The sequence below is a fragment of the Sciurus carolinensis genome, chromosome 1, assembly GCF_902686445.1.
Source record: "Sciurus carolinensis chromosome 1, mSciCar1.2, whole genome shotgun sequence".
NCBI lineage: Eukaryota > Metazoa > Chordata > Mammalia > Rodentia > Sciuridae > Sciurus > Sciurus carolinensis.
Genome location: NC_062213.1, coordinates 188,639,099 through 188,665,827, shown reverse-complemented (window position 1 = coordinate 188,665,827; position 26,729 = coordinate 188,639,099). Strand labels below are relative to the sequence as shown.

The 26,729-nt window shown below is 39.4% G+C and overlaps 1 protein-coding gene and 1 non-coding gene across 2 annotated transcripts in view; one reads left to right on the top strand and one right to left on the bottom strand.

Moving 5' to 3' along the window:
- Ythdf2 (YTH N6-methyladenosine RNA binding protein F2) overlaps nucleotides 1-15,133 on the top strand; it is a 32,994-nt gene extending 17,861 nt beyond the window's left edge. The window contains 1 exon segment of the mRNA XM_047547623.1: nucleotides 14,261-15,133. Within this exon segment, the coding sequence (XP_047403579.1) occupies nucleotides 14,261-14,284 (24 nt within the window). The 3' untranslated portion in view covers nucleotides 14,285-15,133.
- A 1,970-nt stretch (nucleotides 15,134-17,103) lies between these two features.
- On the bottom strand, nucleotides 17,104-17,206 carry LOC124968803 (small nucleolar RNA U13). The gene has a single exon (XR_007105848.1). It is a non-coding gene; the product is annotated as a small nucleolar RNA U13 (small nucleolar RNA).
- Nucleotides 17,207-26,729: the final 9,523 nt, after the last annotated feature.

Here is a 26,729-nt window from a genome sequence, read left to right as displayed (position 1 = left end):
AAATTTGAAGAATGTGATTAGATATATTTCCTAACTAGTTTTTTTTTTTTTTTTTTTTTTTTTAAATAAGAGAATATGAGGAGAGGAGCAGCAGTTCAGGGTTAGGATATTGACTCCCACCCCCACACCCACCCCCCAGTAGTAGGGCCTTATACATGCTAAGCAAGCACTTTACCACTGAGCTACATTTCAGCCTTGTTTGTTTTTTTATTTACCTATTGTTTATTACTGGTGCCTGAGATTGAACCACTGACCAACATCCCCAGTCTTTTTTATTTTATTTTTTATTTTCAGACTGTCTCACTCAGTTGCTTAGGGCTTTGGTAAGTTGCTAAGGCTGGCCTCAAACTTAGGGATTCTTTTCTCAGCCACCTGTTGCTGGGATTACAGCTGCCCCACCATGCCCAGCCTTTGTATTGGCTTCTTGAAAAAGCATTTGGGTGCCTGTAGAACAGGAACAATAATGATACATTAGGAATGGGGATCTGGAGCTTGGAAGAGAGATCTATTGGTAGAAATGAGGGAATTTCCATTCATCTTAGAGGAAAAGACATAGAAGATTTTATTTCATGATTATTCCAAGGATATTGATAATGAAAATCATGGATAACAATACTGAATGGTTTATGTAGTATACTAGCTGGAATACTATATATTTTATGTAAGTTTTCATTCTTGTATTGTGAAATAGGTATAACTTTCTCAATTTTTAGTTGAAGACACTAAAGCACAAAAAAGAGTGAATAATTTTATAAAATCACACGAGTTCAGAAAGTAGAGCTGTTAGGGCTTGGTTATGGCTCAGTGGTAGAATGCTTGCCTGGCATTTTGGAGGCTCTGGGTTTGAACTCCAACACTAGGAGGGAAAAAATGGTAAAAAGAAGAAAGAAACAGAGCTGGTATTTTAAATCTGTAGAATGGTTCCAGAGTCATCATGAAGTGAGAAGTGAGAAAAGAGAATCCCCAGAAATAAAATTCAAAGGATAGGTTAAAAGAGGAAATAAGTAAACAACATGTATCCCATTTGTTTACAATAAAAAAAAAGAGGAAATAAGTGAAAGAAATGAGAGGGAGTAGTCTGAATTTCAGAAAGAACATGGAGGTATACTCAGCTTATTCAAAAGACTGCACAGAGGTAACAGATACCAAAGATAAGATTGTTATTTGCATATCTTTCTAACTCCTCCTACAAACTGAGTCTCAGAATCTTTCAACTTATCTGTTCTAAGCCTTTAAGAGATAGAGAAGTAAGACTACCTTTTGTTTCACTTGTATGGACCATTTGGGTAATTTTAGTCTATATGACAATGTCTCAAGTACAACTGACATGTATTCCTTTATTTTGTTTTTCATGCTGGGGATCAAACCCAGGCCCTCTAGGATGCTAGGCAAGTGTTCTACCACTGAACTATATCCTTGAAAAGGCTGATGATTGATCCAGAAAGGCCTGCCATTTTTCTAAACTTAACATTTGTATGGCAAGGGCTAATTGGCAATGCTAGAATAATTTAAATTGGCAATGCTAGAATACTTTAAACTGAGAACCACTTAGATATGAGACATTCTGCTTTTGTCAAAAGTAAACATTATTCCTATAACAGTTTTTGTTTTGCTTGTTTTTGTTTTTTGTACTGGGTTTTGAAATCACCGAGCTACATCCCAGGCATTTTTAAAATTTTGAGTCAGGGTCTCACTAAGTTGCTGGAACTTGATCCTTCTGCTTCATCCTCCCCAGTTGGTATTACAAGTGTTGTTCACCACACCTGGCCTACTTCTGTAACAGTTTTAAAACTTTTTAACAGTGGATTAGTAGTGGATTTCCCCCACTACAACAAAAATTATTATGACTAATTTTACATGCACTGCTTGATCCTTGAAGCATATCCTCCATGAAGCATAGTTCATAAAACACCAGATGACATGAAGGTTGTGGTGGGAGGAATGGTACTTGAAAGTGGATCTGAGGTGGTGGTGGGGTTGTTTTGAAGTTGAGGATTCTGTAGGTTCAGCATCCTTTAGGTGCCTTGTGATGTTTAGTTGGGGCAGAGATGTGTAGGGGTAAAGGTTTACTGCCCAGAGGGGAAAATGGGAAAGATTGCAGCATTTTGAATGTTCTAGTTTAAGGGACAGTGTGATAAATTACTTTCCTGTAGCTCTTGAGGAATTTCATATAGAGAAGAAAAAGTTATTTTCCTGTATTAGGGCAAACAAAGGTAATCTCTTTTCTGCTCTTCTACTTTTTGCCATTGAACTCTGTAAGTCTGCAAATGAGCAGAGAGAAAGGCTGAGTGTGTCAGCTCAGATAATCCCTTCTGACTTTCATTGAAGCAGGTAGTTTAAATTTGCATACCACTGCCACCGTCTGGACAAAATTCCAGTGCTAACAAAACTAGCTAAAATAGCTCCCTAATGTTTTTCATTCCTGTTGAATAAACAGTTCCTAGTTGAACTGATTTAATTCCATTTAGTCATATGGGGAAGATAGCAAGGAATTATGACATACCAGATGAAACTGTGTAGGACAGTGTATATTAAAGTGCTAATTTTGCAGTATGAGACCAAGTGCAGAAGAGAATAGCAAGACCAGTTAGGATTAGAGTCATTGGAAATTTTTGTGGAAGCCTTAATTGATATGGGTCTGGAAGGATGGGTAGGGAAACGAGTGGAAAGATGAAGGAAAAACCAGGCAGTTGCTCTTCTTTCCAATTTAACAGGCCTGCTGTATCCAAGGATTCTGCATCAGTGGTTTTAACCAGCTGTGGATCAGAAATATATGAGGGTTGGGAACTGGGCACACCAGTGTACACCAGTGCACACCTGCAGTTCCAGTTGCTTGGGCGGCTGAAGCAGGAGGACCACAAGTTCGAGGATAGCTTTGGCAACTTAGCAAAACCCTATATTAAACAAACAAACAAACAAAAATCTAGGAATGGAGTTCAATGGTAAAGCACCCCTATGTTCAGTCCACAGTACTGGGGATGGGGTAAGGGAAATCTCTGTACTGAATAGGGGCCAGATACAATTTCTGGTGGTTCTTGAAGAGGTGGTAGAGGGCCTTCTGCAAATGCAAATTTCGACCCTGTCATTCAGGAAAAATATGCTAAAGTAACCTTTTGACCTTTTATGTGAATTTTTGTTTTGGGGAAGGTATGGATAGCACATAGAACATTTATTTTGGGGTGTTGGGGATGCCCTATCTATGAGCTACATCCATGCCCTTTTTATTTTTTTATTTTATTTTATTTTTTTTTGCGGTGCTGGGGATTGAACCCAGGGCCTTGTGCATGCGAGGCAGGCACTCTACCAACTGAGCTATATACCCAGCCCCCTTTTTATTCTTAATTTTGAGATAGGTTTTCACTAAATTATTGAGGCAGACCTCAAATTTGTAATCCTGTCAGCCTCCTGAGTAGCTGAGATTACAAATGTACACCACTGCTTTCAGCCCCTTAGAACTTTCATTAAAGATTCTATTAATTGTAATTTTTGCATGTCATTGGAAAGTATGACTTTATTAAAAGTAAAAAATGAAAGAAAAGTCACAACTCTTCTGATAAACCTCTCATTCTTTTGACATTTTTAATCTCTACCTAAATAGTTATTTAGTATAGCTTTTTATATAGTATTTGTCTTGCCTTTTACCCCTTTACGTACTTATTTGCCCCTATTTAGATATTTGTTGGGCATCAGTGTAAAGGCCCTTTTCATTTATCTTCATTTTCTTGTAATGATCCTGTAAATGGGTCAAATTGTAGTTCAGTATTAGAATGTTTGCCTAGCATCATGCTGTAGGCTACGGGCTATGGGTTCAATCCCCGTACCACTAGAAAAAAAGGAAAAAAGAAAGAAGAAAAAGATTGATGTATATCGTAGGAAACAGATTCAGAAAAATAATAATTTTCTCAATAATTTTCTCATGATTCTTAAGAAGTAGGATTGGGAATTTTTGCTCCAAAGCTCTGTTCTTTTGCCGTGCTACTTTACACTTATCACTTAAAATATGGTGGCCATATACTCCTGTAATTCCAGCTACTTGGAAGGCTGAGGCTGGAGGATGGCAAAGTGGCAAAATTCAAAACCAGCCTGGGCAATGCAGCAAGATTCTGTCTCCCACACGACCCTGGGTTCGATCCCCAGCACCACCAAAAAAAAAGAAAAAAGAAAAAAAAAAAGATTCTGTCTCTAAATAAATAATAAAAGACTGGTGATATAGCCCTGGTGATAGTATCTCTGGGTTTAGTCCCCAGTACCACAAAGGAAAGGGTAAAAAATAGTTAACAGTGATTTTTATCTGCTGGTACCTGAAGCCAGTCTGCTATTTGTGGTCATATGAGAACATAATTAATTGAAACTTGAACCTTTACTTAAGCACTTTAGTCTCCCATCACAATAATCAAAATGGAGCACATTGAATCTACTGTTTATAATCTCCATGACCATTTGCTGAAAGTTGTAATGGTTGTGGTTAATTACAGGCAGCAAGAATAAGGAAAAGAAGAATTCAAATGGTTGTGGATAATCTACTTTGAGAGACTATAAAATCGAATGGGCAAGGTTTACTCTAATTTTGTACACAAACTGCAGGGTTATCTCCCTCTAATGACAGAGCTAGCATTAGAGCCCAGACAAGTTCTTGGGTAATTCAAAGTTACTTATGGCAAAAAGTTAACTTGGGGTCAGTGGGCCCCAGAAAAGGTTGAGGAAGGGAGCAGGGTAGGCGTGGAGGAGAGCTTTGGAGTACTAATTTAAAAAAAATATTAGTGATTTAAGACAACCTTTTGAGCCATCTGGAAAGTTTGAAAAAATATATTGATACCAGGCCTTGATTCCTTTCCTGACATGGAAGAAACCTTCAGAGTTAATAAATTAGTATTTTATCTAATAAGCATCTTACATATTTCTTGAAGGATTAGCAGTTATTATTATAGCTGCACCTATAGCCCTGCTCCTCAGAAGGAGGCTCACTATTTATTTATTTATTTATTTATTGTAGTATTGGGAATTGAATTCAGTGGTACTCTACCACAGAGTTATATCCCTGGCCCTTTTTTATTATTTTGAGACAGTGTCTCACTAAATTACTCAGGCTGATTTAAAACTTTCAGTCTTCCTGCCCCAGTCTCCTGAGTAGTTGGGATTACAGGTATGTGCTAGACGTGTTAATTTTTTAGAGTTTTCAGATAATTTTAAACTAGAAGATTTAGCAGTCACTCACCATTCTAAAATTGCTCAAAATGTGATGTTAAAACTGATTTTTAAACTGGGCATAGTAGTGCTCTCTGTAATCTCAGGAACTCAGGAGGCTGAGGCAAGAAGAATCCCAAATTCAAGGCAAGCTTCAGCAATTTAGTGAGACCTGAAGCAACTTAGTGAGACTGTCAAAAATGAGGATGAGTAGGGGGGAACTGGGGATATAGCTCAGTGGTAAAGCCCTCTGGGTTCAGTCCCCAGTACTTAAAAAAGGGGGGGAGGTTAAAGGTGGTCAGTTTTATAGTGTGGGTCCTTTAAAAGAAGATTTTAGACTGGGTGTGGTGGTAACATGTATGTAGTAACAGTGATTTGGAGGATTGAGACAGGAGGATTGCAAAGTTCAAGGCCAGCCTTGGCAGCTTAGACACCCTCTCAAAAGCGGGAGGGGCACTTGGAATATATCTCAGTGATAAAGTGCCCCAGTACTTTAAAAAAATAAGGGGCAGGGGAGGATACCTCATTGGATTGTTAGGAGGGTTAAATGTAGATATATTTGCACATATCTTTTTATGAATGATTTGGGCATATACATGCCCCTCTACACCTTTTGATTGGATCAGTCATTAGCTTTAATAACTTACATGATATTAAGAGTGCTACTGGAATTATTAGGACTGAAGAGTGCAGAGAGAAAGTATGTGGCAAAGTTCAGGGGGTCCAGCTGAGAAGTAATTAATGAAATTACTGTGAATGGTTAGATTGAAACAATTCAAAAGTGGAGTTGAAGTAGAAAACATTTTTCAGGTATATGGAAAGTATTCTAATGATTGCTTCATTCTTTCTAAATTTACCTGTTGACTATAGAGTATCCTAGGGCTGGGGGTGGGTTGGGGTTTGACACAGTATTGAAAACAATTGTCTAATACATTTATAATACAAGCCAAAGTCTGTATTTCCAATCTTTTTTGATAAATTGTTGTGATGTTAGTTTCAGTTCAACTGCAGCTCTTACTGGAGAGCCTAGCAAACAATTTTATTTGGTTTGGAAATAAGTGTTTTCAAATCTTATTTTTGGTTATACCAAAACAAAAAACCAATACTAATTTATCTTGTCCTTTATTCTCATTTGAGAAATTACCTGCCAGATTTATTCAGGCACTGAATATTTTCAGGCTTTATTTCCCTTTCAATGAAATGTATATTGGAGTTAAACTAATAATGAACAATCTTGGAAAAGGATTAGATGGTGTGGAAGATTATTAATTAATGCTTATACTTCCTCCTGGTGTTTCTGCTTCAGTTTCAAGAACTTGTGTCCAATTGAATGTCTGTTCACCTGAAAAACTGTCTCCAAAGTAATTTTTAAGGGGCTGGGTTGTAGCTCAGTGGTAGAGCACTTACCTAGCACTCGTGAGGCCCTGGGTTAAATCCTCAGCACCATATAAAAATAAAGGTATTGTGTCCACCTACAACTTATATATATAACATACATATATATATATATATATACACACACACACACACACACATACATACATACATACATATATATGTATATATATTTTTTTAAATTAAAAAAGGCTAAGAGCTGGGTGCAGTGGCATACACCGATAATCCCAGTGACTTGGGAGACTGAGGCAGAAGGATTGCAAGTTCAAAGCCAGCCTCAGCAATGTAGTGATGCCTAAACAACTTAGATACTGTCTCAAAATAAAAAGGATTGGAATGTGCCTCAGTGGTTAAGTGCCCCGGGGTTCAATTTCCAGGACCAGTGGATAAATAGGTAGTTAGGGCTAGGGATGTAGTTCATTGGTAGAGTGCTTGCCTACCTCACATGTGGGAAATCCTGGGTTAAATCCCCAGTACTCCCCAAAAGAAAATGCAATAAATAAATACACCTCAGTTGTTTTATGGTCCACTTAAAAGTGGAAGGAAGGCTGAGGGTATAGTTTAGTGGTAGAGTGCTTGCCTAGCATGCATAATACCCTGGGTTCCATTTCCAGCACTGCAAAGGAAAAAAAGTGGAGGAAGTGGGATTGTAGGAGAAATGAAAAAGAATAGTAGACTAAATAAAGGAAAGCCAAACAGGTAAACTTAATACATTGACATTAAAAACCTTTCAGGTTTCACTTAGGCACTATGGCAAATTCCTATAATTCTAGCTATTCCAGAGACTACAGGAGGATTGCAAATTTGAGGCCAGCCTGAGCAACTTAGTAAGACACTAAAAATAAAAAGAGCTTGTGGTGTGCCCCTTGGTTCAATCCATAGTACTTTGCAGGTGTTGGGCGGGGGGGCTTCAGATTTCTGAGAGACTTTTTGTGTTCCCCCTTATCTGTGATTTTGCTTTCTGCAGTTTCATTTACCTGTGGTCACCTGCACTCTTAAAGTATTAAATGGAAAATTCTAGAAAGAACACATTCATGTAGCTTTTATTATGTATAATGTGATTTATGATTGTTTTTAGTTATTATTAATGTTACTGTGCCTAATTTAGAAATTAAACTTTAAGTTTGTATGTGTAGGGAAAAAAACACATACAGGGCTCAGTACTATATAATTTCAGTCATTCACTGAGGGACTTGGAAGGTATCCACTTAGGATGAAGGGCATCAGCCTATTTCATACGTATAGACTTGAGGTAACATTGCCACCTTGTGGTTTTTAGGATATTCTCTCTAGAGACAAAGTTTTCTTTCTCTTTTTCTTTTCTTTTCTTTTTTTTTTTTTTTTTTTTCTTTTTGTTGCTAAGGATTGAACCCAAGACCTTGTGCATGCTAAGCAAGCACTCTACCATTGAACCATATCCCCAGCCCTATGATCAGTCTTAAAATAAGAAGGGATTGAGGTGGAGTGAGTAGATAGAGGAGTGGACATTGTTATTTAAGCCCTTGGCCCAGAGGTTGAGAACTGGAAATGTATTTTCTTCGTTTAACATCCCCCCTTCTCTCTTAGGGGTACTGGGGATTGAACATAGGGCCTTACATGTGCTAGGCAAGCACTCTGCAATTTTTTTAAATTTGGGCTGGGATTATGACTCAGTGGTAGAGCACTTGCCTAGCAAGTGTGAGACCCTGGGTTCGATTCTCAGCACCACATAAAAATAAAATAAAGGTATTGTGTCCCCCTATAGTAACAACAACAAAAAATTAAAATGTCTTTAAATTTATTTTTTATTTAAAGATTGGGGCTAGGCATGGTGGCATATACCTGTAATCCTAGCAATTCAGGAAGCTGAGGCAGGAGGATTGCAAGTTTGAAGCTTCTGAGAATTGGGGAGACCCTGTCTCCCCCCCGGCCCCCCAAAAAGAAAAGAAAAAGCTAAAAAACAAAACTGGATAGGGATGTAGCTTAGTGGTAAAACACCCTGAATTCAATCCCAGTCACCCCCTAAAAAATTGGGGAGAGATCCTTAGAAGGATACATAATTACAGACAGGAGGAATAAGTTTAAAGAGAGTTCTTGTACTGCATGGTGGCTATAATGATGATACATGGTATTTTTTTCTTTTGTGTAAGGAATGTTCTCACCATAAAAAGGGCAACCATATGAGATTGCTTAGGGCCTCTGGAAGTTGCAGGGGCTGGCTTTGAACTCGTGATCCTCCTCTCAGCCTCCCTAGTTGCTGGGATTACAGGCGTGCACACCCATGCCCAGCTTCTTAGCCACTTGAGCTAAGGTTCCAATCAGATATCATGCACTTACATAACCATAGTATAATTACCGAAGTCTGGAAATTTGACATATTGTTACTCAATCTATAGATATTATTCAGATATTTCCAGTGTAGTGTTTTGTTTGTGCATGTGTTGTTCTTTTGAACTGGTCTTGCTTGGAACTCATGGTCTCGAGCAATCCTCCTGCCTCTGCTGCCTGAGTAACTGGAACTACTGGCACTCACTATGACATATAGCTTCCAGTTTATTAAGGTCTTTGGTAAGCAGTCTTTTTGTGATCCACATTCTAGTTTAGAATCATTTTATTTCATGCCTCTTAAGTCTTTTACTCTTCAATGACTTCAATACACACAGTCCTGCTTATTAGATCAGTTAAGAGTTACAAGATGTCTGTTTATGCCCTTATTGGTAATGTTAACTTTGATCACTTTTGTATCATCCACAAGACTCTCCACTGTAATAAAGATTACTAATTTTTCCTTTTAATAGATGGGAAAATAAAACTTAGACTATATAAATACTTGTTTCTCCTCAAAGTTTCACCCTTAGGTTTTAGCATTTATTGATAATTCTTGACTGATTCAGATAGTACTGTGATAGGTGTTTACTTATAGATTCAAACAGGATCTTACTGATTCTATTTTCAGTTTGCTTTTTTATTTTTAAGTTGTAGATGGCACAATACCTTTATTTTTCTGTGGTGCTAAGGATCGAATTCAGTGCCTTACACATGCTAGTCAAGTGCTCTACCACTGAGCCACATTACCAGCCCTGCTTTTTAAAAAATAAAAACAATATTTAAAATTTGATTTTGTAAGTAAAATCTTGTGAAAAGTTTAGTTATTTTACTGATTCCAGATTCATTTACTTTTCAAGATTTGATTTGAATACTTAAGTATCCTTACACTCTTCAAGGAGATGAATGTTACCATTATTACTTATAAATGTGTTTATTTTTCTTTTCATATATTTTCAGTACTGGGGTTTGAACCCAGGGGACTCTGTCACTGAGCTACATTCCCAACCCCCTTTTTTAAAAATTTTGAGATGGTTATGCTAAGTTGCCTAGACTGATCTCAAATTTGCAGTCCTCTTACCTCAGCCTCCAGAGTAGCTGGGATTATAGACTTCTGCCAATAAGCCTGACTTGACTAAATATTTTAAATGCTGTTATCAAAAGCATGCTGATGAACTTAATGTATTTTCTTAGGACTTGGTAGAACAGTAATAAAAAGTTTAGGTTTTCTAATTTAGCATTAAAATTTGGGGCTGAATTACATCAGCAAGGCACTGTTTTCAGGTGTGATTTTGTGTGTGTGTGTGTGTGTGTGTGTGTGTGTGTGTGTGTGGCAGTACTGGGAATTGAACCCAGGGCCTCATATGCTGGGCAAGCTCCTGCCACTGAGTTATATCCTCAGCTTTTTTTTTTTTTTTTTTTTTTTAAATTAAAGGTGGACACAATACCTTAATTTTATTTTTATGTGATGCTGAGGCTTGAACCCAGGCCCTCACGCATGGTGGGCAAACCCTCTACAACTGAGCCACAACTCCAGCTCCTTGTTTCGTTTTTAATTGCTATCTGGGGATCAAACCTGGGGCCTTATGCATGCCAGGCAAATGTTTTACCACTGAGCCACAACCCCAGTACAAGGCACAATTTTATTTAAAAGTTAAATCTATTTTGCATGGTGCTGGGGATTGAACCCAGGGCCTTGTGCTCTTAACTGAGCTATATCCCCAGCCCAAAAGTTAAATCTTAGTAACTATTTTCCTCTGCTAAACTTAAAAGTAGTTCATGAGGTTTTCTGTAGACAAGTTTTTTGCTTTCTAGGAGGTGTTTTGTTTTTGTGGTGCCAGGGATTCAGTTTATGACTTGTACGTGGTAGGCAAATGGTACCACTGAAATAAACCCTCTGCCCCTTCCTGGGAGCTTTTGATGTTGTTGTGGCTACTTACCATGAAACGTAGCAATGTAATTTCAGTTTCAGTTGGGAGTGCAGATTTAGAAGGATGTTGAAAGAAATGATTAAAATAGTCTCAATGATGGGAAAAAAAGATTGAAACTTTACCTTGAAGAACATAAGGAGAGGAGCCAGACAGTCCTCACTTAAAGAATAATAAAAGCAGTAGGAATTGAGGAACTGTCAGGTGTTCCACACCTGCAACCCAAGCTATTCTGGAGGCTAAGGCAGGAGAATCAAATTCAAGGTATATGGGAAATTTAGGAGATCCTGTCTCAACTTTAAAAAAAATAAAGACCAGGGATGTAGCTATCTAGTGGTTAGAGCACATGCCTACCATGTTCAAGGCCTTGGTTCAATCCCCAGTATCACCGTTTTTTTTTTTTTTTTTTTTTTTGCGGTACTGGGGATCGAGCTCAGGGCCTTGTGCCTTGCACTGTACCAGCTGAGCTATCTCCCCAGCCCCAGATTTTTAAAAAGCAATAGGAATGAGCTGGGTGTGGTAGTGCATGCCAGTAATCCAGGGGACTTGGGAGACTGAGGAAGGAGGATTGCAAGTTCAGAACCAACCTCGGCAATTTAGCAAGGCCCTAAGCAACTTAGCGAGATCCTGTCTCAAAAAAGAAAAGGACTGGGGATGTGGCTCAGTGGTTAAGTACCCTGGGTTCAATACCTGGTACCAAGAATAAAATAAAATGTAATCAGCAGGAGCAGCAATCGGAATGTGACTTAATGAAGAAACACACCTGAGTTCATATTTCCAGGAGCCTAAGGTGGATAGATTTTTTTTTTCTTTTTTCTTTTTTTTTATTTGCCGTGCTGGGAATTTGAACCCAGGGCCTTGTGCTTGTGAGGCAAGAACTCTACCAACTGAGCTATATCCCCAACCCCTGGAAACCTAAGGTGGATAGATTTTGACAGTAATAGAAAAGAGGCTAGATAAGTGGTATCTGTGTAGTTTATGAAAGATAAAACTAGGTAGATGAATTTAAGATTGTTTTAAGTAAGGAGTTGAAAGTTTGACCAGCTCCAAAGATTGTTTTGTAACTGATTTTCCTGTATAATACATCCTTTGTTGAAACTTGGAGGATTCTGTGAAAAGGAGGGGGAAAAATACTGCTGCCCAGGAACATCAAAACTTTTTAATTCTCTTAGGTTGGACTGAATTAATTTTCTTATTTGACTAATTGATTCCCAGAGATTGGAGTAGGTGAGTGATTTATTAAAAATTTCAAAATTTATTAAAAATAAATCCTTGATTTTGGTATGTTGGTGGGTGTCTCTGAAATCTGGATATATGAAGTAGGACATCACAAAAACAAATATTAACTTTCTTTTTCTTTTTTTTTTTTTGGGTGCTGGGGATCGAACCCAGGGCCTTGTGCTTACAAGGCAAGCACTCTACCGATTGAGCTATCTCCCCAGCCCCTTAACTTCTTTTTCTGAAAAAGTAATTTACTTTTTTTTTCATAGAATAAGAGTGGTAGTGTAGTCAGTTCATTTACAGTCTTTTTTTGTTGATTTTTATGTAAATATTTATGATAACAATGTAGAAAGGGCATGGATTTGGCAACCACTAGTTCTAGGTATGAATTTTGGTTCCTTTTTGTCCTTGGGAAGTAATTTCTTTGAGTTTTGGTTTTTTTATCTCTGAAATAAGAAAAATAAGCAGGGTGTGGTGGCAAATGCCTATAATCCTCAACGTTTGGAAGACTGAGGCAGGAGGATCACAAGATTTAAGTCAGCCTGGGCAAATTTAGCAAGACTCTCTCAAAAAATGAAAAGTGGGCTGCAGTTGTGGCTCAGTGGTGGAGCACTTGCCTAGCATTTGTGAGGCACTGGGTTCAGTCCTCAGCATCACATAAAAATAAATAAAATAAAGGTATTGTGTTCACCTGTATCTGAAAAGAAAAAAGTGCTAGGTGTGGTGGCATACACAGCACCCAGCAACTTGAGGCTGAGGCAGGAGGATCACAAGTTCAAGGCTAGCCCCAGCGATTTTAGCAAGGCCCTAAGCAACTTAGACCCTATCTCAAAATAAGACATAAAAAATGGCTGGGGTGTGGTTGAGTGATTGAGTGCCCCTGGGTTAAAATCCCTTGTAATGACCACAACAACAGCAGCAACGAAAAGGGAAAGAACTGGGGATATAGCTCAGCACTCCTGGGTTTATTCCCACCCCTAGTATTGCCCCCTCCCATTCCCCAAAAAAGACTAAAAAAAAAAAAAAAAACAGGAAGAATAATAGTCCAAATAGGGTGATTATAGGAAGATTGTTATATACAGTGCCTGAAACTTGGAAACTTGTAATAGATGCTCTTCTTTTTGGTAGAAAACATTCAGTCAAACCATAGTTAGCAAAGGGTAAATGGGAATAATTATATAAATTTAGGCCTTTGAACTCCTGCTTGTGGATTGAGCCTTATTTTTCCATTAATTTTTTTAAAAGTTGTATATTGTGAGGTAATGTGTGAAATAGATGGCTTTTTAGATCAAAAGGACTCATAAAGACTGATTCTTACTAAGAAAATAAGTATTTAGGGTTTTTTTTTTGTTTGTTTATTTTTTAGAGAAAAGTCAAATATGATTGTCAGTTTTTAAAAATCCATCCCTAAGTCAACTTAAGTTCTCCCTGGGGAATGAGGGTGGTTTTCTTGGCCTGCCGTGCAGTGAGAGCTTTCTGTAGTCAGTTTAATGCTCCACAACCCTGTGAGGTATTTATCTTTATATTATAGAAAAGGAATTTGTAGTCCATGAATATGTCCAGGGCCCTGGGATTAGTATAGGGTTTGAATGTACAGTGATCTGACTCTAGTACTCATAGGATGTTTTTGGGGAGTTGGGGGAAGGGTTGGGGTAACTGAGAATTGAACTCAGGGTACTCAACCACTGAGCCACATCTCCAGCCTTAGTTTTGCATTTTACTTAGAGACAGGGTCTCTGAGTTTGTGCCTCGCTGTTGCTGAGGTTGGCTTTAAACTTGGAGATTCTCCTGCCTCAACCTCCAGAGCTGCTGGGATGATAGGTGTGTGTAACCTCTGCTGGCTAAAATGGATTTTAATAAAGAGAAGTAATTTTTTATTAATTGGGATGCTTGAGTGTTGCTACCCTGGTTTAAAATCTAAGAAATAAAAGTTTTATGGGTGTGGTGGTGCATGCCTGTAATCCCAGCATCTCAGGAGACTGAGGCAGGAGGGTTACAAGCTCAAGGACAGCCTACACAATTTAGGGAGACCCTGTCTCAAAATAAAAAGGACTGGGGATGTGTCTCAGTGGTTTAAGCGCCCCTGGGTTCAATCCCTGCTACAAAAAAACAAAGAAATAAAAGCCAGATTATTTGTGGAAATATTCTGTTTAGCATAAATAACTAAAATTTTTAGGTATGTTCAGATAAGTTTTAACTAATCATTTCTTTTTTTCTTATCTTCATAGGAACGTCAAGGTCGTGGAAAATAAAAAGCAGTTCTGCATAGACTGCAGCAACGGTTGCATCTGCATATCCTAAGCGGAAAATTGACCTTCAAGAGAATTAGGACTTTTTTCTTAATTTCATTGACTTACAGAGACGATTGCAGACTTGCAGTTTAAGTATTGGAATTTCACAAAAGACATAGGACTTAACTGGAAAATGAAAAAAAAAAAAAAAAAAAAAAAAAAAGAAAAAATAGGAAAAAGAAAAAAGTAAACAAAAAATTCCTCTAGGTAGTTTAGGTGAAAAATGTCCCTTTTATTTTGGCTTCGGTTGTGATTTTCAGAGCATAATGCTTTGGTTTTTTGTCTTTTACTATGTTTTTCGGATTTTTAAGTCCGTAAGTGCATACAGTTTTCTCTAATTTTTAAACCCTTTCCTCCTCCCATTTTGACATTTGCACTTGGAGAACACTTGAGTTGCAAAGGTTGGGTGTCCACCCCAGAAAGTGGGAATTTGATTTTTCCCTTCCGAACTGGAAGAACATTTTTTATGAAGAATTTTTGTCTAGGAGAATTTAACAGTGTTACCCAAGGTTGTGTCTTTAAGGGTGGTTCATTTTCTCTGACCCTTTGTTACTCAAAGTAAAGTACTAGGAGTCCTAAGAAATGTTCTGTTCTTGTACATTATACTGATTAAGTCAGGATTAATTTGATTTCAAAGCTAAGAACAGTGATAAAAACTCGTTTTCAGAAATGCATTTTGGAAGAGAAAAATATTGTAAAACGTGTAGTGAATGTTTCTTCAGTTTCTTGTTCAGCCAATGAGGAAAGGGCATTGCCTTTCTTTTTACCATTAATCACTTCTCAATAAACGTGAGATCCTGTTGAGCATCACTTTTAGTACCATTTAGTATTATTTGAATCTGCTATATGTTGTGAAAGATTTAGAGTATAAGGATTTCTGAGAGGCAGTATAGCAACTAATTTAGAAAGTTTGTGTTGAAAGGAAATAGTTCAGATTTGCTTTGTACCTAGGGCTGTATAACCATGACCCCTGCAATGCAAGGTGGGTCAATATTCATAATACTTCATTTCTGGATACTTTCCAGAGAATATAGAGCCACTGGTAAATCATTCATTCAACAGATAACTTGTGTTTATTAGGTGCCAGGCACTACTAACTCCATAAAACTCTGGCCAGTGATACTGGAGGAGGTGGTATCAACCACCAAGGATATAAGTGTGTAATCTAAAATATGGTTTATTGCATGGTGGTTCATGCCTATAATCCTAATGACTTGGGAGTCTGACACAGGTGGGTCACAACTTCAAGTTTGAGTCAGTCTTAGTGACATATGGAGACACTTTCTCAAAAAAAAAAAGGGCTTAGGGATGTAGCTTAGTGGTTAAGTGCCCCCCCTGGGTTCAATCCCTAGTACCTAAATAAATTAATAAATAGGACTGGGGATATAACTCAGTGGTAGAGCATCTATGGGTTCTATCTCCAGGATTTTTAACCCCCCCTCCCCCCCCCAAAAAAATGGGGGCAAAACAAAACCAAAGTATGGTTTATTTAGACAGTGTTCCACATGGATTCGTGTCCTAAATACATGAAATTCGAGTGTACCTGAGTCTTGGTGTACCTTATAACCACATGACATTTAATTCATTCTTGTTTTTTTGCCTAGATTTGAAGGGCTTCTGTGCCTTAAAGTTTTTTTGGCTCTAAATATGTCCCAATTTGGGGGCTGGGGATGTGGCTCAGTAGAAGAGCACTTGCCTGGCATGCCAGAGCCCTGGGTTTGGTCCCTAACACCAAAAAAAAAAAAAAGCTTCAATTTTGGAGAGTTAGTTTAATGTTTGAAAAACATCTATACTAAGAGAATTCTGAAAATGGGTTTTAATACTGTTGGACACTTTTGCCCTGAAGTGACTTACTCATCCTTTTCTGTACAGCCCAGACTGGTAAGTCAAGGGTGCCAGTGAAATAAGTCAGTGCTGATATTTATTTAACATTATAGTTAACACTTAGGTTTTTATATCAGGGGCACAGTACAATATTCTGGATATTCCTGTCAAGCTTTTTGAAATAACATTCCCCTCCGCCCCAAAATTAGGAAATTCCTTGTGTTTTTCTCTAGTTTGAATTTGACCAGATTTCCCAGTAAGAAATGGAGCCCTGAAGCTGGGTGTGGAAGTGCATGCCTCTTAATCCCAGTGACTTGGGAGACTGAGGCAGGAGGATCATAGGTTTGAGGTCAGCCTCAGCAACTTGGCAAGGCACTGTGTTTGAAATAAAGGTTTGGGGGGGTGTTTCAGTCGCAAAATGCCTCTGGCTGCATTCGATCCCCTGGGGTGGGGTGGGGAGCAGCACTCAGTGTTTCCACTTGTATCCCTAACTTCTGGAACTTCTATAGGGTTCCCTTGAGCTTGTTTAGTATTTTGCTTTCAAACAGGAAGAAAAAAGAAAACCAGAGAAAAGCAAATTTAAAAGCAATTTTACCTAGATTTTCTTGTGTTGAATTCAAGTTGGACATGATTATTCAAGATGGTGGTTTTTTTTTTTTTTTTTTTTTTTTTTTTTTTTGTAATTTGAAAGGTTCAAAACTCAGTAGTTGCTTCCCAATCTTTCTTTTCATATCACATATAGAAGATACTCTTTAAGACTTTGGGAGTAAACTAAAACTGTACCTTTTAATAAGATCACTCATTTTACCCTACTGAGTGTTGAGGGTTTCGGATCTTGGACTTCTGTATTAAAAAGAATACTCAAAAGGCACATTGATTTTTTTTTTTTTTTTTTTTTTTTTCTTTTTGTAGTAGAATAAAATTAGACTGTTGACTTTTTCTTTTTTTTCCCCTCATGTCAGACGGGTAATGTGCCACAGTCTTAACAAGGTTTGGAGGGAGGCACAGTCTCACACAATAATGTAAACACCCAATCATCACACTTATGAACCGAAGGATTAGACTATTGGCTTTCAAGAGGTTGATACTAAAGTTGGTTTAGTGAAGGCTCCAAAATGCAGCTAAACTAGTTCTCTTATTTACTGAAGAAAATCTTGCCACTGGGAGTTTTTAATCTTTTTTCCTTCTTTTTTTTTTGGGTGGGGTACTGGGGATTGAACTCAGGGGCACTCAACCATTAAGCCACATCTCCAGTCCTATTTTGTGTTTATTTAGAGACAGGGTCTCACTGAGTTGCTTAGCGCCTCACTTGCTGAGGCTGGCTTTGAACTCGAGATCCTCCTGCCTCAGCGTCCTGAGCGGGTGGGATTACAGGTGTGCGCTTAACTTTTGACTGTTCTCAAGGCTTTATTCAGAATATAATGTTGGTGAATTTTATAACTTTGAAGATAGCTGTTTACTTTTTCCCCTTTGTTAAAGTTGAGGGGAAACAATCTTATACCATCAGTGTCATAAATTCAAAGATTTTAAGACTTGTAATATGAACAAAATACATAAATTTTAAGGCACTGAATTTTATTTTAGCTGTATTTGATTGACTGTCTTCTTCCAATATGTTCCATTTAAAAAAAAAAAACACTTTGGAATAATTAGATATTTTGGGGAAAAAAGAAGTTCTCATATGGGAAAAATAAGGGAAGTTCTTCACTCAACCTCTGCCAAGTGTTAACATCTTTATAACCATAGTAAAATCAAAACCACTACTAGGTAATCTACAGATCTTACTTGATTTGTTCCAGTTGTCACACTAATGATTTTACCCGTGGTCCTGGTTCAGCATCCAGTCCAGTCCAGGATCCCACATTGCATTTAGTTGTCTTCAATCTCCTCTAGCCTATGATAATTCCTCAGTCTTCATCTTTCATGACTAGATACTTGGAGAATACCAGCCAGTTAGTTACCTTATAGAATGCCCTTCAAACTGTATTTACTTTATAATTTCTTGTTACTAGATTGAGGTTGTTATTTGTTTTATGAAAGTACTGTGCCCTTTTGAGTGCATTATATCAGATTACATGTTGATGTGAACTATTACTGATAACTTCAATCACTTGGTTAAAGTGATGCCTGCCAGATTTCTCTGCTGTAAAATTATTAATTTTCCCTTTGTAATTAATAAGTAACTTGGGATATACTTTGAAACTCTTGATTCTTTGACCAACTAATTTTAACATCTATGGATTGCTACTGCCTGCAACAAATATTGTAGTGTTTGCCAAATGTTAATACGCTAGTTCTATTCCTTTTGCATTTACCAATTAGAATTCTGTAAGGAGGATGTCACTTCTCAATTTTTTCAATTATATCAGTATGGATTTATGTCAGTGCTATCGTTTGTTGCTCAAATTATCCCAGTTTTAACCATCAGAGCATTTTCAAGTTGACTCATGTCGTCTTTTCTTCCTTGCTGGGAATCCAAACCCAGGGCTTTGGGCATGACAGTTTTAGAACTCTTTGTAGTTCAGGATGTTTCAGGCTAGTCTTCCATTTCCTCTTCCCCAACCCCATTTTCCCAAGCAACTCTGGTTCCTTTTATTGGGGAATAATTTTAAAAAACCATCCATTTGGAGTGGGGGCAGCAATTACTGGTCTTGAACTCAGGTGCACTTGGCCACTGAGCAACACCCCCAGTTGTACTTTGTATTAATTTACAGACAGGGTCTAACTGAGTTGCTCAGTTACTTTTGCTGAGGCTAGTTTTGAACTTGTAACTCTCCTGCCTCAGCCTCTTGAGCCACTGGAATTATAGGTGAGCCCCATGGCCCTTGCTCCCATTGCCTTTTTTTTTTTTTTTTTCTTTTTTTTTGGTAGAAATTCTTCAAATTGCAATGTACTGTTAAGATGGCTTTTTTTTGGGGGGGGGGGTGTTTGCAGTGCTGGGAACTGAACCTGGGGCCCCATGCATGTTAGGCAACTACTCTTTAACTGAATATCATCCTCAACCCTGTTTTCTTTTGAGACAACCTGTGACCAAGTACCCCCAGGCTGCCTTAAAATTTTGTGATCCTTTTGCCTCATTTTCCCCAGTAGGAGGGATTATAGGTTTGTGCCACTGTGCCCTGCAAGTTTTTTTTTTTTAATGTGTAAATGGAGAATTAACCTAATCAAAATACTCGACCACTTAATTTCTTCCCTTAAATAGCACTATATATGAATGGATCTGGAGTTGTAGAGTGGTCTTTTACTTACCCTAATACAACAGGGCTCAGTGCGCGTGGGTTCGTTTGCATCCTGCTCTTCCACCTTTTCCTTGTAAATAGAGGTCCCAAATGATGGAAGTCCTCTCAAACTGTTTTAGGGGTTCTGGGTTTTTCCTATCCAAAAGCGGTCATGTATTAAAGTTGCCCATTTTCAGTTTTTTTTTCTGAATTGTCACTTGTCACTAGTTGTTTTTGAGCAACTGGTGAAATTATCCCTTTATTTGAAACTAATCTGCATTACAACTGCTGGGTTTGCAAGTGGAAAGCCTATGGCTGCAGGATGAAGCATCCTCAGAGGCTAAGGGAATAGGGAGACGTCCCATGTACTTTTTTTTTTTTTTTTTTTTTGGTATTGGGGATCGAACCCATGCACTCTTGAGGCCAGTGGTTTCCGGTGTCGGGGATCCGCTCTGGAGCTCCACCGGTGACCTGGCTTGGCGGCTGGATCGTGTGTGCGCGATGCCCTGTTGCTGGAGGAGGACAAACCTGCCTACTTTATTCTGGTTCGTTCCTTACATCCCCGACCCCGCTACATCCTCGCTCTTGTCTGCTTTCCCTCTGACTAACTGGCTCTTTTGCCGTGGGCACTGCTGGACACAAGATAGGGTCTGCCATTGCTTTTGCGCCTGCGCAAAAGCCTCCCCCACCCTAACCCCTCACCTTCCTAGGAGAGCTGGGTTGCGCAAGAAACTGATTGTTGGGATTTTGCACCACTCATTGCTTGCTTCAGCCCCTTCAATAATGCTCGCACGAAGACTGGCTAAAGGTTGGAAAGCTGTTAGCCCCACCTGCTGGCCATCGAGGCTGTTCATGTACGTCCCAAAGAAAAAGTTGAGTTGCTCTTTAAGGGGCAGCACCCTGAGGAAGCTCGCAAAATACTGTATTGTTCAGTTTAGCGTGTCTCTTTCCATTGTTTGGTCATTCAGTCTATAGTTTGTAAGCTCCCCGTAGGGTGCTGTTGATGGGCATTGGGGGAAAGAAAAAAAGATTCTTGATTTTTGCAGAGTCCAGTTTAAAGAACACACTAACAGTTGTGGTAGTTATGCGGAGTACAGTACTATAAGAACAAAAGGGGGGGGGTACCCAGATTGTCCTTAGTGACATGTTTTTTTTAAACCTCTTCATCTTCCTTCCCAGCTTCAGTTTCTACTCATAGGCACTCTGTTTCACCCTTAAGGAGCTGTGTATGGTGCTGTACAAATCTCTGCATACATATCCTCATTGGAAAAAGGAAATGACCTCTGAAGTCACTTGATTGTGTGATTTTTTTACAGCGATTTAAGTTAACTAGCAATGCCTTTTAAATCAAAATTCAGACAATTGTAAAAAGTACATACTTTGCTATGTTTCCTTATCCTTTTAAATGTTAAAAAAGTCTGCTTTATGGCACATAAGATCAGTGTGCATAGCATGTGTATGTGTTTGTAATTTATACATACACAATTTTATTTTACAAAAATGGAATAATGCCAAACTGTCTGCAGGACAACCCTCATTCCCTGCAACCCTCTTTAGTTACGATTCTGAGTTTTCTATTCTGACCCACTAAAGAAAGACCTAGAGCTTCCATGACAACATAATGTAGTCTTTTGGGAGACTGGGGTAAATGGAGCCCCAAGAACCTGGGGCTCCCTCAGTCATCAAAAGCAACTTGGCAGAAGTATGTCCTTTTAATATTCCTTCCAACCTTGCTCTCGAGCATTGGAAGCCAAACTTCAAGATTTTTGCTTCCCTGAAGCCTCTTAGTCTAAAGAGTTAGGCACTTAGGTTTTAGAGGAATGTTATTTCAGATGGAGACATTTTGATGCAGAAGTATCGGACATGTTGGGAGTGTGTGGTTGAAGAATAAGCTGACCAGGATTGGATAGGCACAGTTCTAGGCACAGCCTACGGCAACAGACTTGCCTTCAATGGGACTTCAATTTTGGTGAATAGATAAAATGTTCGTTGGTTGGCAATGAATACTATATTGAAAAGTAACACAACGTATGAGGCTGGAAGGGAAAGCCATGCTACCAGAGGCCCAGAGAGGTGAAGACAAGTTGGGTAAGGTCTTGAGAAGAAATCACCCATTTTTGGAAAAAAGCATATTTTTATTTTCCCTCACTATGCCTGGTATCTCTATTCTTAACCTAGCTGAAGTTCCATGTTCCATCATAATCCCACTTTACCCTCAACTCCTCAACCCTTTTATCTTGCTCCCCCTCCCCCCCCCCCCCCCCCCCCACTGCTGAAGATTGAACCCAGGACCTTGCACATATTAGGCAAGCACTCTGCTACTGAGCCATAATCCTAATTACATTTAACTGCACCCACCTGCACATATGCAGTTCAGAGTGGCTCAAGAAAGCCATTTAACCAGTGTCTTAAATTATTTTTGGGTGGTGCTAGGGATTGAACCCAGGGCCTTGAGCATGCTTAGCATAGACTCAGCTACACGCTTAGCCTCCAGTGTCTCATTGTAAACTCAATCAACCTTAGGAGGAAAGTAATTTCTCTTGTCAACTCAATCTGCTAATGTCAAGAAAAGCTTTTCATACCCTCTCCCTTTCCTCAAATCTCCCAATACCTCCTCTCCCATTCCTGCATTCAGTTGATGCCATTCCACATACCCAGCTTACCTATAGCTTTATTCCTCTTTGCAACTAAATCCCAAAGAGAAGGTATTATTCATTGATTCCATTTCTCTCCTTTCAGTGGGGTCACTTGTCAAGGTCTCTAGTGACTCCACATTGCTAATTCTCGGTCCTCAATCTTGTTTGACCTATAAGCAACATATAACATTGTTGATGCTTCTCTCCTTCACTTGGAGTCTAGCACTGCATACCTCTTGATTTTCTTATTTCACTGATCATTCCTACTCAGTCTTCTTGATTGGTGGTTCTGTTCTTTGCCCTATTGGAATCAGTGACCCAGGGTTCAGTCCTTGATGCTCCATCTACATAGATTTCATCCAATTCTGGGACTTTATAAACACCATCCATGTACCAGCAGTTCACTTGTAGACAGGCCAGAGCTGGCTCCTGGACTTACGTGTTTGACTGTCGGCTCAGCCTTCCACTAGATGTCTCACGAAGACATCCAGTCCAAAACGTCCAAACTCAAAACCCTTCCCTGTGTGTTCTCATCAGTAGTAAGCTTGCCCATTTTCTAAGATCATCTTATTGGTTGGCCATGTGTCACCATATCCACTCTGGCCGAGTCACAGTCACCTAGATGATTGCAGTAGCCCCTTGACTGGTCTCTACTTCCACATTTGCCTCCTGAAGTTTTTTTTCTCCACATGGCAGCAGAGTGAACCTGTGCAGATGAACGTCAGATCATGTACTTCTCTGCTCACTCCTCCTGGCTCATATCTCACTCAGAACAGAGGCCAAAGCCTTTAATGGTCACAGACTATAAGCCATCTGACCCCCATTCCTGCTCTTGTCACGATTCCCACTGTTCCTTCTCTGCTCACCATGTTCTCTCTGCTACTCTTCAGACATACCAGGCTCACCTAGAGGATCTGTCTCCCCAGCTGCATCTTCTCCCTGGAATGCTCTTTTCATAGATCTGCAGTGCCCACTCATTCCTTCCCCTCCTTCAGGTTTTTCAGCAGAGGTTGTCACTTTGTCAGGGAGGTCTCCCCTTATTAGCCTATCTGTATTCTCCACCCCCAACTCCCACACTGCCTGTCCCCCTTGCTGCAGGCTGACAGTAGGTAGAGATGGACTTGGGCTCATCTGTTCACTCCAGCCAGGTCTGTGTCTTACTCTGAGATCTGGTTTCAAAAAAGTCAACAGCTGTCAATTGTTAAAAAATTGAATATATCAGTAATTATTAGTTCACAGAATTTCAGAAATAGTTTCTACTTTCAAATCTCAGTTCCTACTTTACTAGGATGAAAGAACACTAACGTGGGAGTCAGGAACCTTGGCTTCTAGGCCTGGATCCACCACTGTGGAGCTCTGTGACCCTTGACAAGCAAGTCACTGAGTTTAGTCTGCTTGGGAAGTGAGGGGCCTGGACAAAATAATCAGCTGAACCTGCCTCCAGTTCATCAGCATGTCCTGTCAGCTCCACTTCCAGGATAAATCCCAACACTCAATATTTCTCCATCCCTTTGGCCACCACCCTCCCCATGCTGTTGTCATCTGCTGCCTCGGGGACTGCATTAGCTTCTTTATTGATCTCTCTCCTTTCATCCACCTTCCATATAACCACCTGAATTTTTTTTTTTTTTAACAATATAAATCAGCGCCTATCCCTTTCCCTCTTAAATCCTCCAGGGGCTTCCTATTTTCCTTAGGATACCTGCTGTGTTCCTTAACCTGATCCAGGACAACCCTTGCCACCTGGTTCTGGGGCTCCTCAGCCCCTCCAGGATGCTCATTCTTGCTTTGACCATCCTCAGTTTCCTCTTAGGACTCAATTTCAATCTCATTTCTTAATTGAACCTCTTTTCCTGACCGCCTTACCTAAAACTGAGTCTTGAAAAAAAAAAAATGTCCACTTGTTATTTTAAAATTCAGCTCCCCTTCTGGGAATGTAGCTCATTTGTAGAGCACTTGCATAGTATGTGTGGGGCCCTGGGTTTGATCCTAGCACCACAAAAAATAATACATTTTAATAAAAAGCAGCTTCTTATTTTCTGTTTGCATTGTAACATTTGTCACAATGTAACTTTTTTGGGGGGATGGTTACTGGGGATTGAACCCAGGAGCACTCTACCACTGAACTACATTCCAAGTAATTTTTTTTCTTAAATTAATTTTGAGATAGGGTTTCACCAAATTGCTAAGGCTGGCCTCAAACTTGAGATCCTCTTTCTTCGGCTTCCTGAGTTGCTAAGTTTATAGGCATGTACCACCTTGCTCAGCAATGTAACATTATTTTATACTGTGCAATACTCATGTAATGGAATACTCTACATCTGTAAAAGATAGGAATCTATGTACTGATAAGAACAATTTCTACAGTATGTTGTGAAATAAACCCAAGGTACAATACAGAGTGTATAGAACACCACCATTTGTATAATGGGGGATATATTTGCTTGTATATTAATGTTATCTCTGGATGGGTACAGAGAAAACTGGTAACATTGTTTGCCTCTTTAGGGGGGAGTAGGTGGCTAGGGGCAGGAGTGAGAAGCTTTTCAATGTACATCCTTTTGCGTTTTGAATCATAATGTATCACCTATTAAAAATAAATATTTAAAAGTTGCATACTTGCTTTGTTTCCTATCTCCTTAAAGACAATGATAAGTTCATAAGAACACACACCTCGTCCTTTCTGGCTCACTATTGCTCCATAGCATTTAACACAATACCTGGCACCTAACTAGTGTTCAATAAGTATTTAAAGAATGAATGAAGGTCTCTTCCAGCTTGTGGTTCCAACTTTAGAGTTTCCAGAATATAAGAAAGAAAGAGCTGGGCACAGTGGAAGCATGCCTGTAATCTCAGGGACTTGGGAGGCTGAGACAGAAGGATTGAAAATTTGAGGCCAGTCTCAGCAATTAGTGAGATTCTGTCTCAAAAAATAAAAAGAACTGGGGAGGTAGCTCAGTTATAAAGCATCCCTGGGTTCAATCCCCAGTGTCAAAAAGAAAAAGAAAAAAAGGAAGGAAGGAAGCTAGGCATGGTGGCATATGTCTGTAATCCCAGCTAGTTGGGAGGCTGAGGATGGACTATCACTTGAGCCAGGAGTTCAAGGCCAGCCAGGGTAACATAGTGAGATCCTGATGAGTAGCTGTAAAGGACAGGCTTGATCACAGATGTGCAAACCAAGTAAGAGCATATGTGGCCAAAAGAGGAAAATAGTGTGCTTAGACCATACAGTACCTATTAGGGCTTTTGGGTAAGACGACTTCAGAAACGGCAAAGAAGCCCTTTTCTGTGGCGTCAAGACTTTCAGGATTACAACAGTGAGATTCCAAGACTATGCCAGAGTCTCAACTCCCTGAGATCAGGAACTGGGTTTGTGTATAGGAACTAGTATATTCAGAGCATGGCATGGAATGAACAAAAGAATGGATGGAGACATGAATGAATGAAGGAATGAACGCACTTTTACGCCAGAACCAAGAGGTGTCATACACCATCTGGCCAGAAGGTGGCACTAGGGCATTTCTGAGACAGTATTTTAGCCTGATCCTTTGAGTCTGAAGTGTAGAATCCTATTTTGACTGGTGGACAGACAGGATAGAGTTGAAGTGATTTTAAACAAATGTATTAAGGAATTTTCAGAAGAGACACAGCTGCGCCAGGAAGGCCACATCCCCACACAGAATTAAAAGCTATAGAGGAAGACAGATGTTAATTGTTCCCTTAGGAACCTGGGAAAGGAGGATTAAGTTTGAGGCATTTAGGGAAGGTTCACAGAAGAGATGACATTTGAACTGAACCTAAAAAATGAGGAGCATTTATTTGGTTTAAGGTAGAGAGAACAGACTCATGGGAAATTGGGGGAATAAAGTGAATTGCCAAGGATGACTGGATTATCCTGCGATTGATGGGAGATGAAAGGGTAGGGGAAAAGTCCTATGATGGGCATCACAGGACTGTCATAAGCACTATGTGAAATTTAGGCCCATCCCTGAGCCTGGCACATTTTTCGTGAGTGGTCAATAGATGCGTTCAGCATGTGACAGGGATGGCAAGGGAGATAGAAAAGTTGAATCAGCAGTTTGAACCCTAATTGATGAGTACATTTTTATGGAACTATTTATTGAGCTTCTAATTTGTGGAGGGGCCAACATGTACCCAGTTGCCAAGTCCAGTAGAGAAGACTTGTACACAAGTAAGGAAGGTTTCATGTGCAAAGTGATAAAGGGCCTAAGAAAAATTTCCTTAAAAAAAAAAGTCAGGGGACTCAAAAACTTGTTGAATTAAAGAAGCCCAAAGCAAAAAAAAGGAGTAAAGACTGCTTGATTCTTTTTATCAAGTTCTAGAACTGGTAAAACAATCTGTGGTGATAGAGGTCAGAAGAATGCTTCCTGCTGGGGTATCGAGTAGGAGGAGGTGAGGGACCTTTCTGGGTTGTTGGAAACCTTCTCTGTCTTGATCTGATAGTGAACACCTGGGTACATGCAAAATATTTCAAAATTCATCCGATGCACTGGGCTTGGTGGTGCATGGTGATGCACACGTGCAATCCCAGCAATTCAGGAGGCTGAGGCAGGAGGATCACAAGTTCAAGGCCCACCTCAGCAATATAGCAAGGCCCTAAGCCACTGAATGAGATCATGTTTCAAAATAAACAAATAAAAAGGGCTGGGGGACTGGGGTTGTGGCTCAGTTGTAGGGAGCTAGCCTAGCATGTGTGAGGCCCTGGGT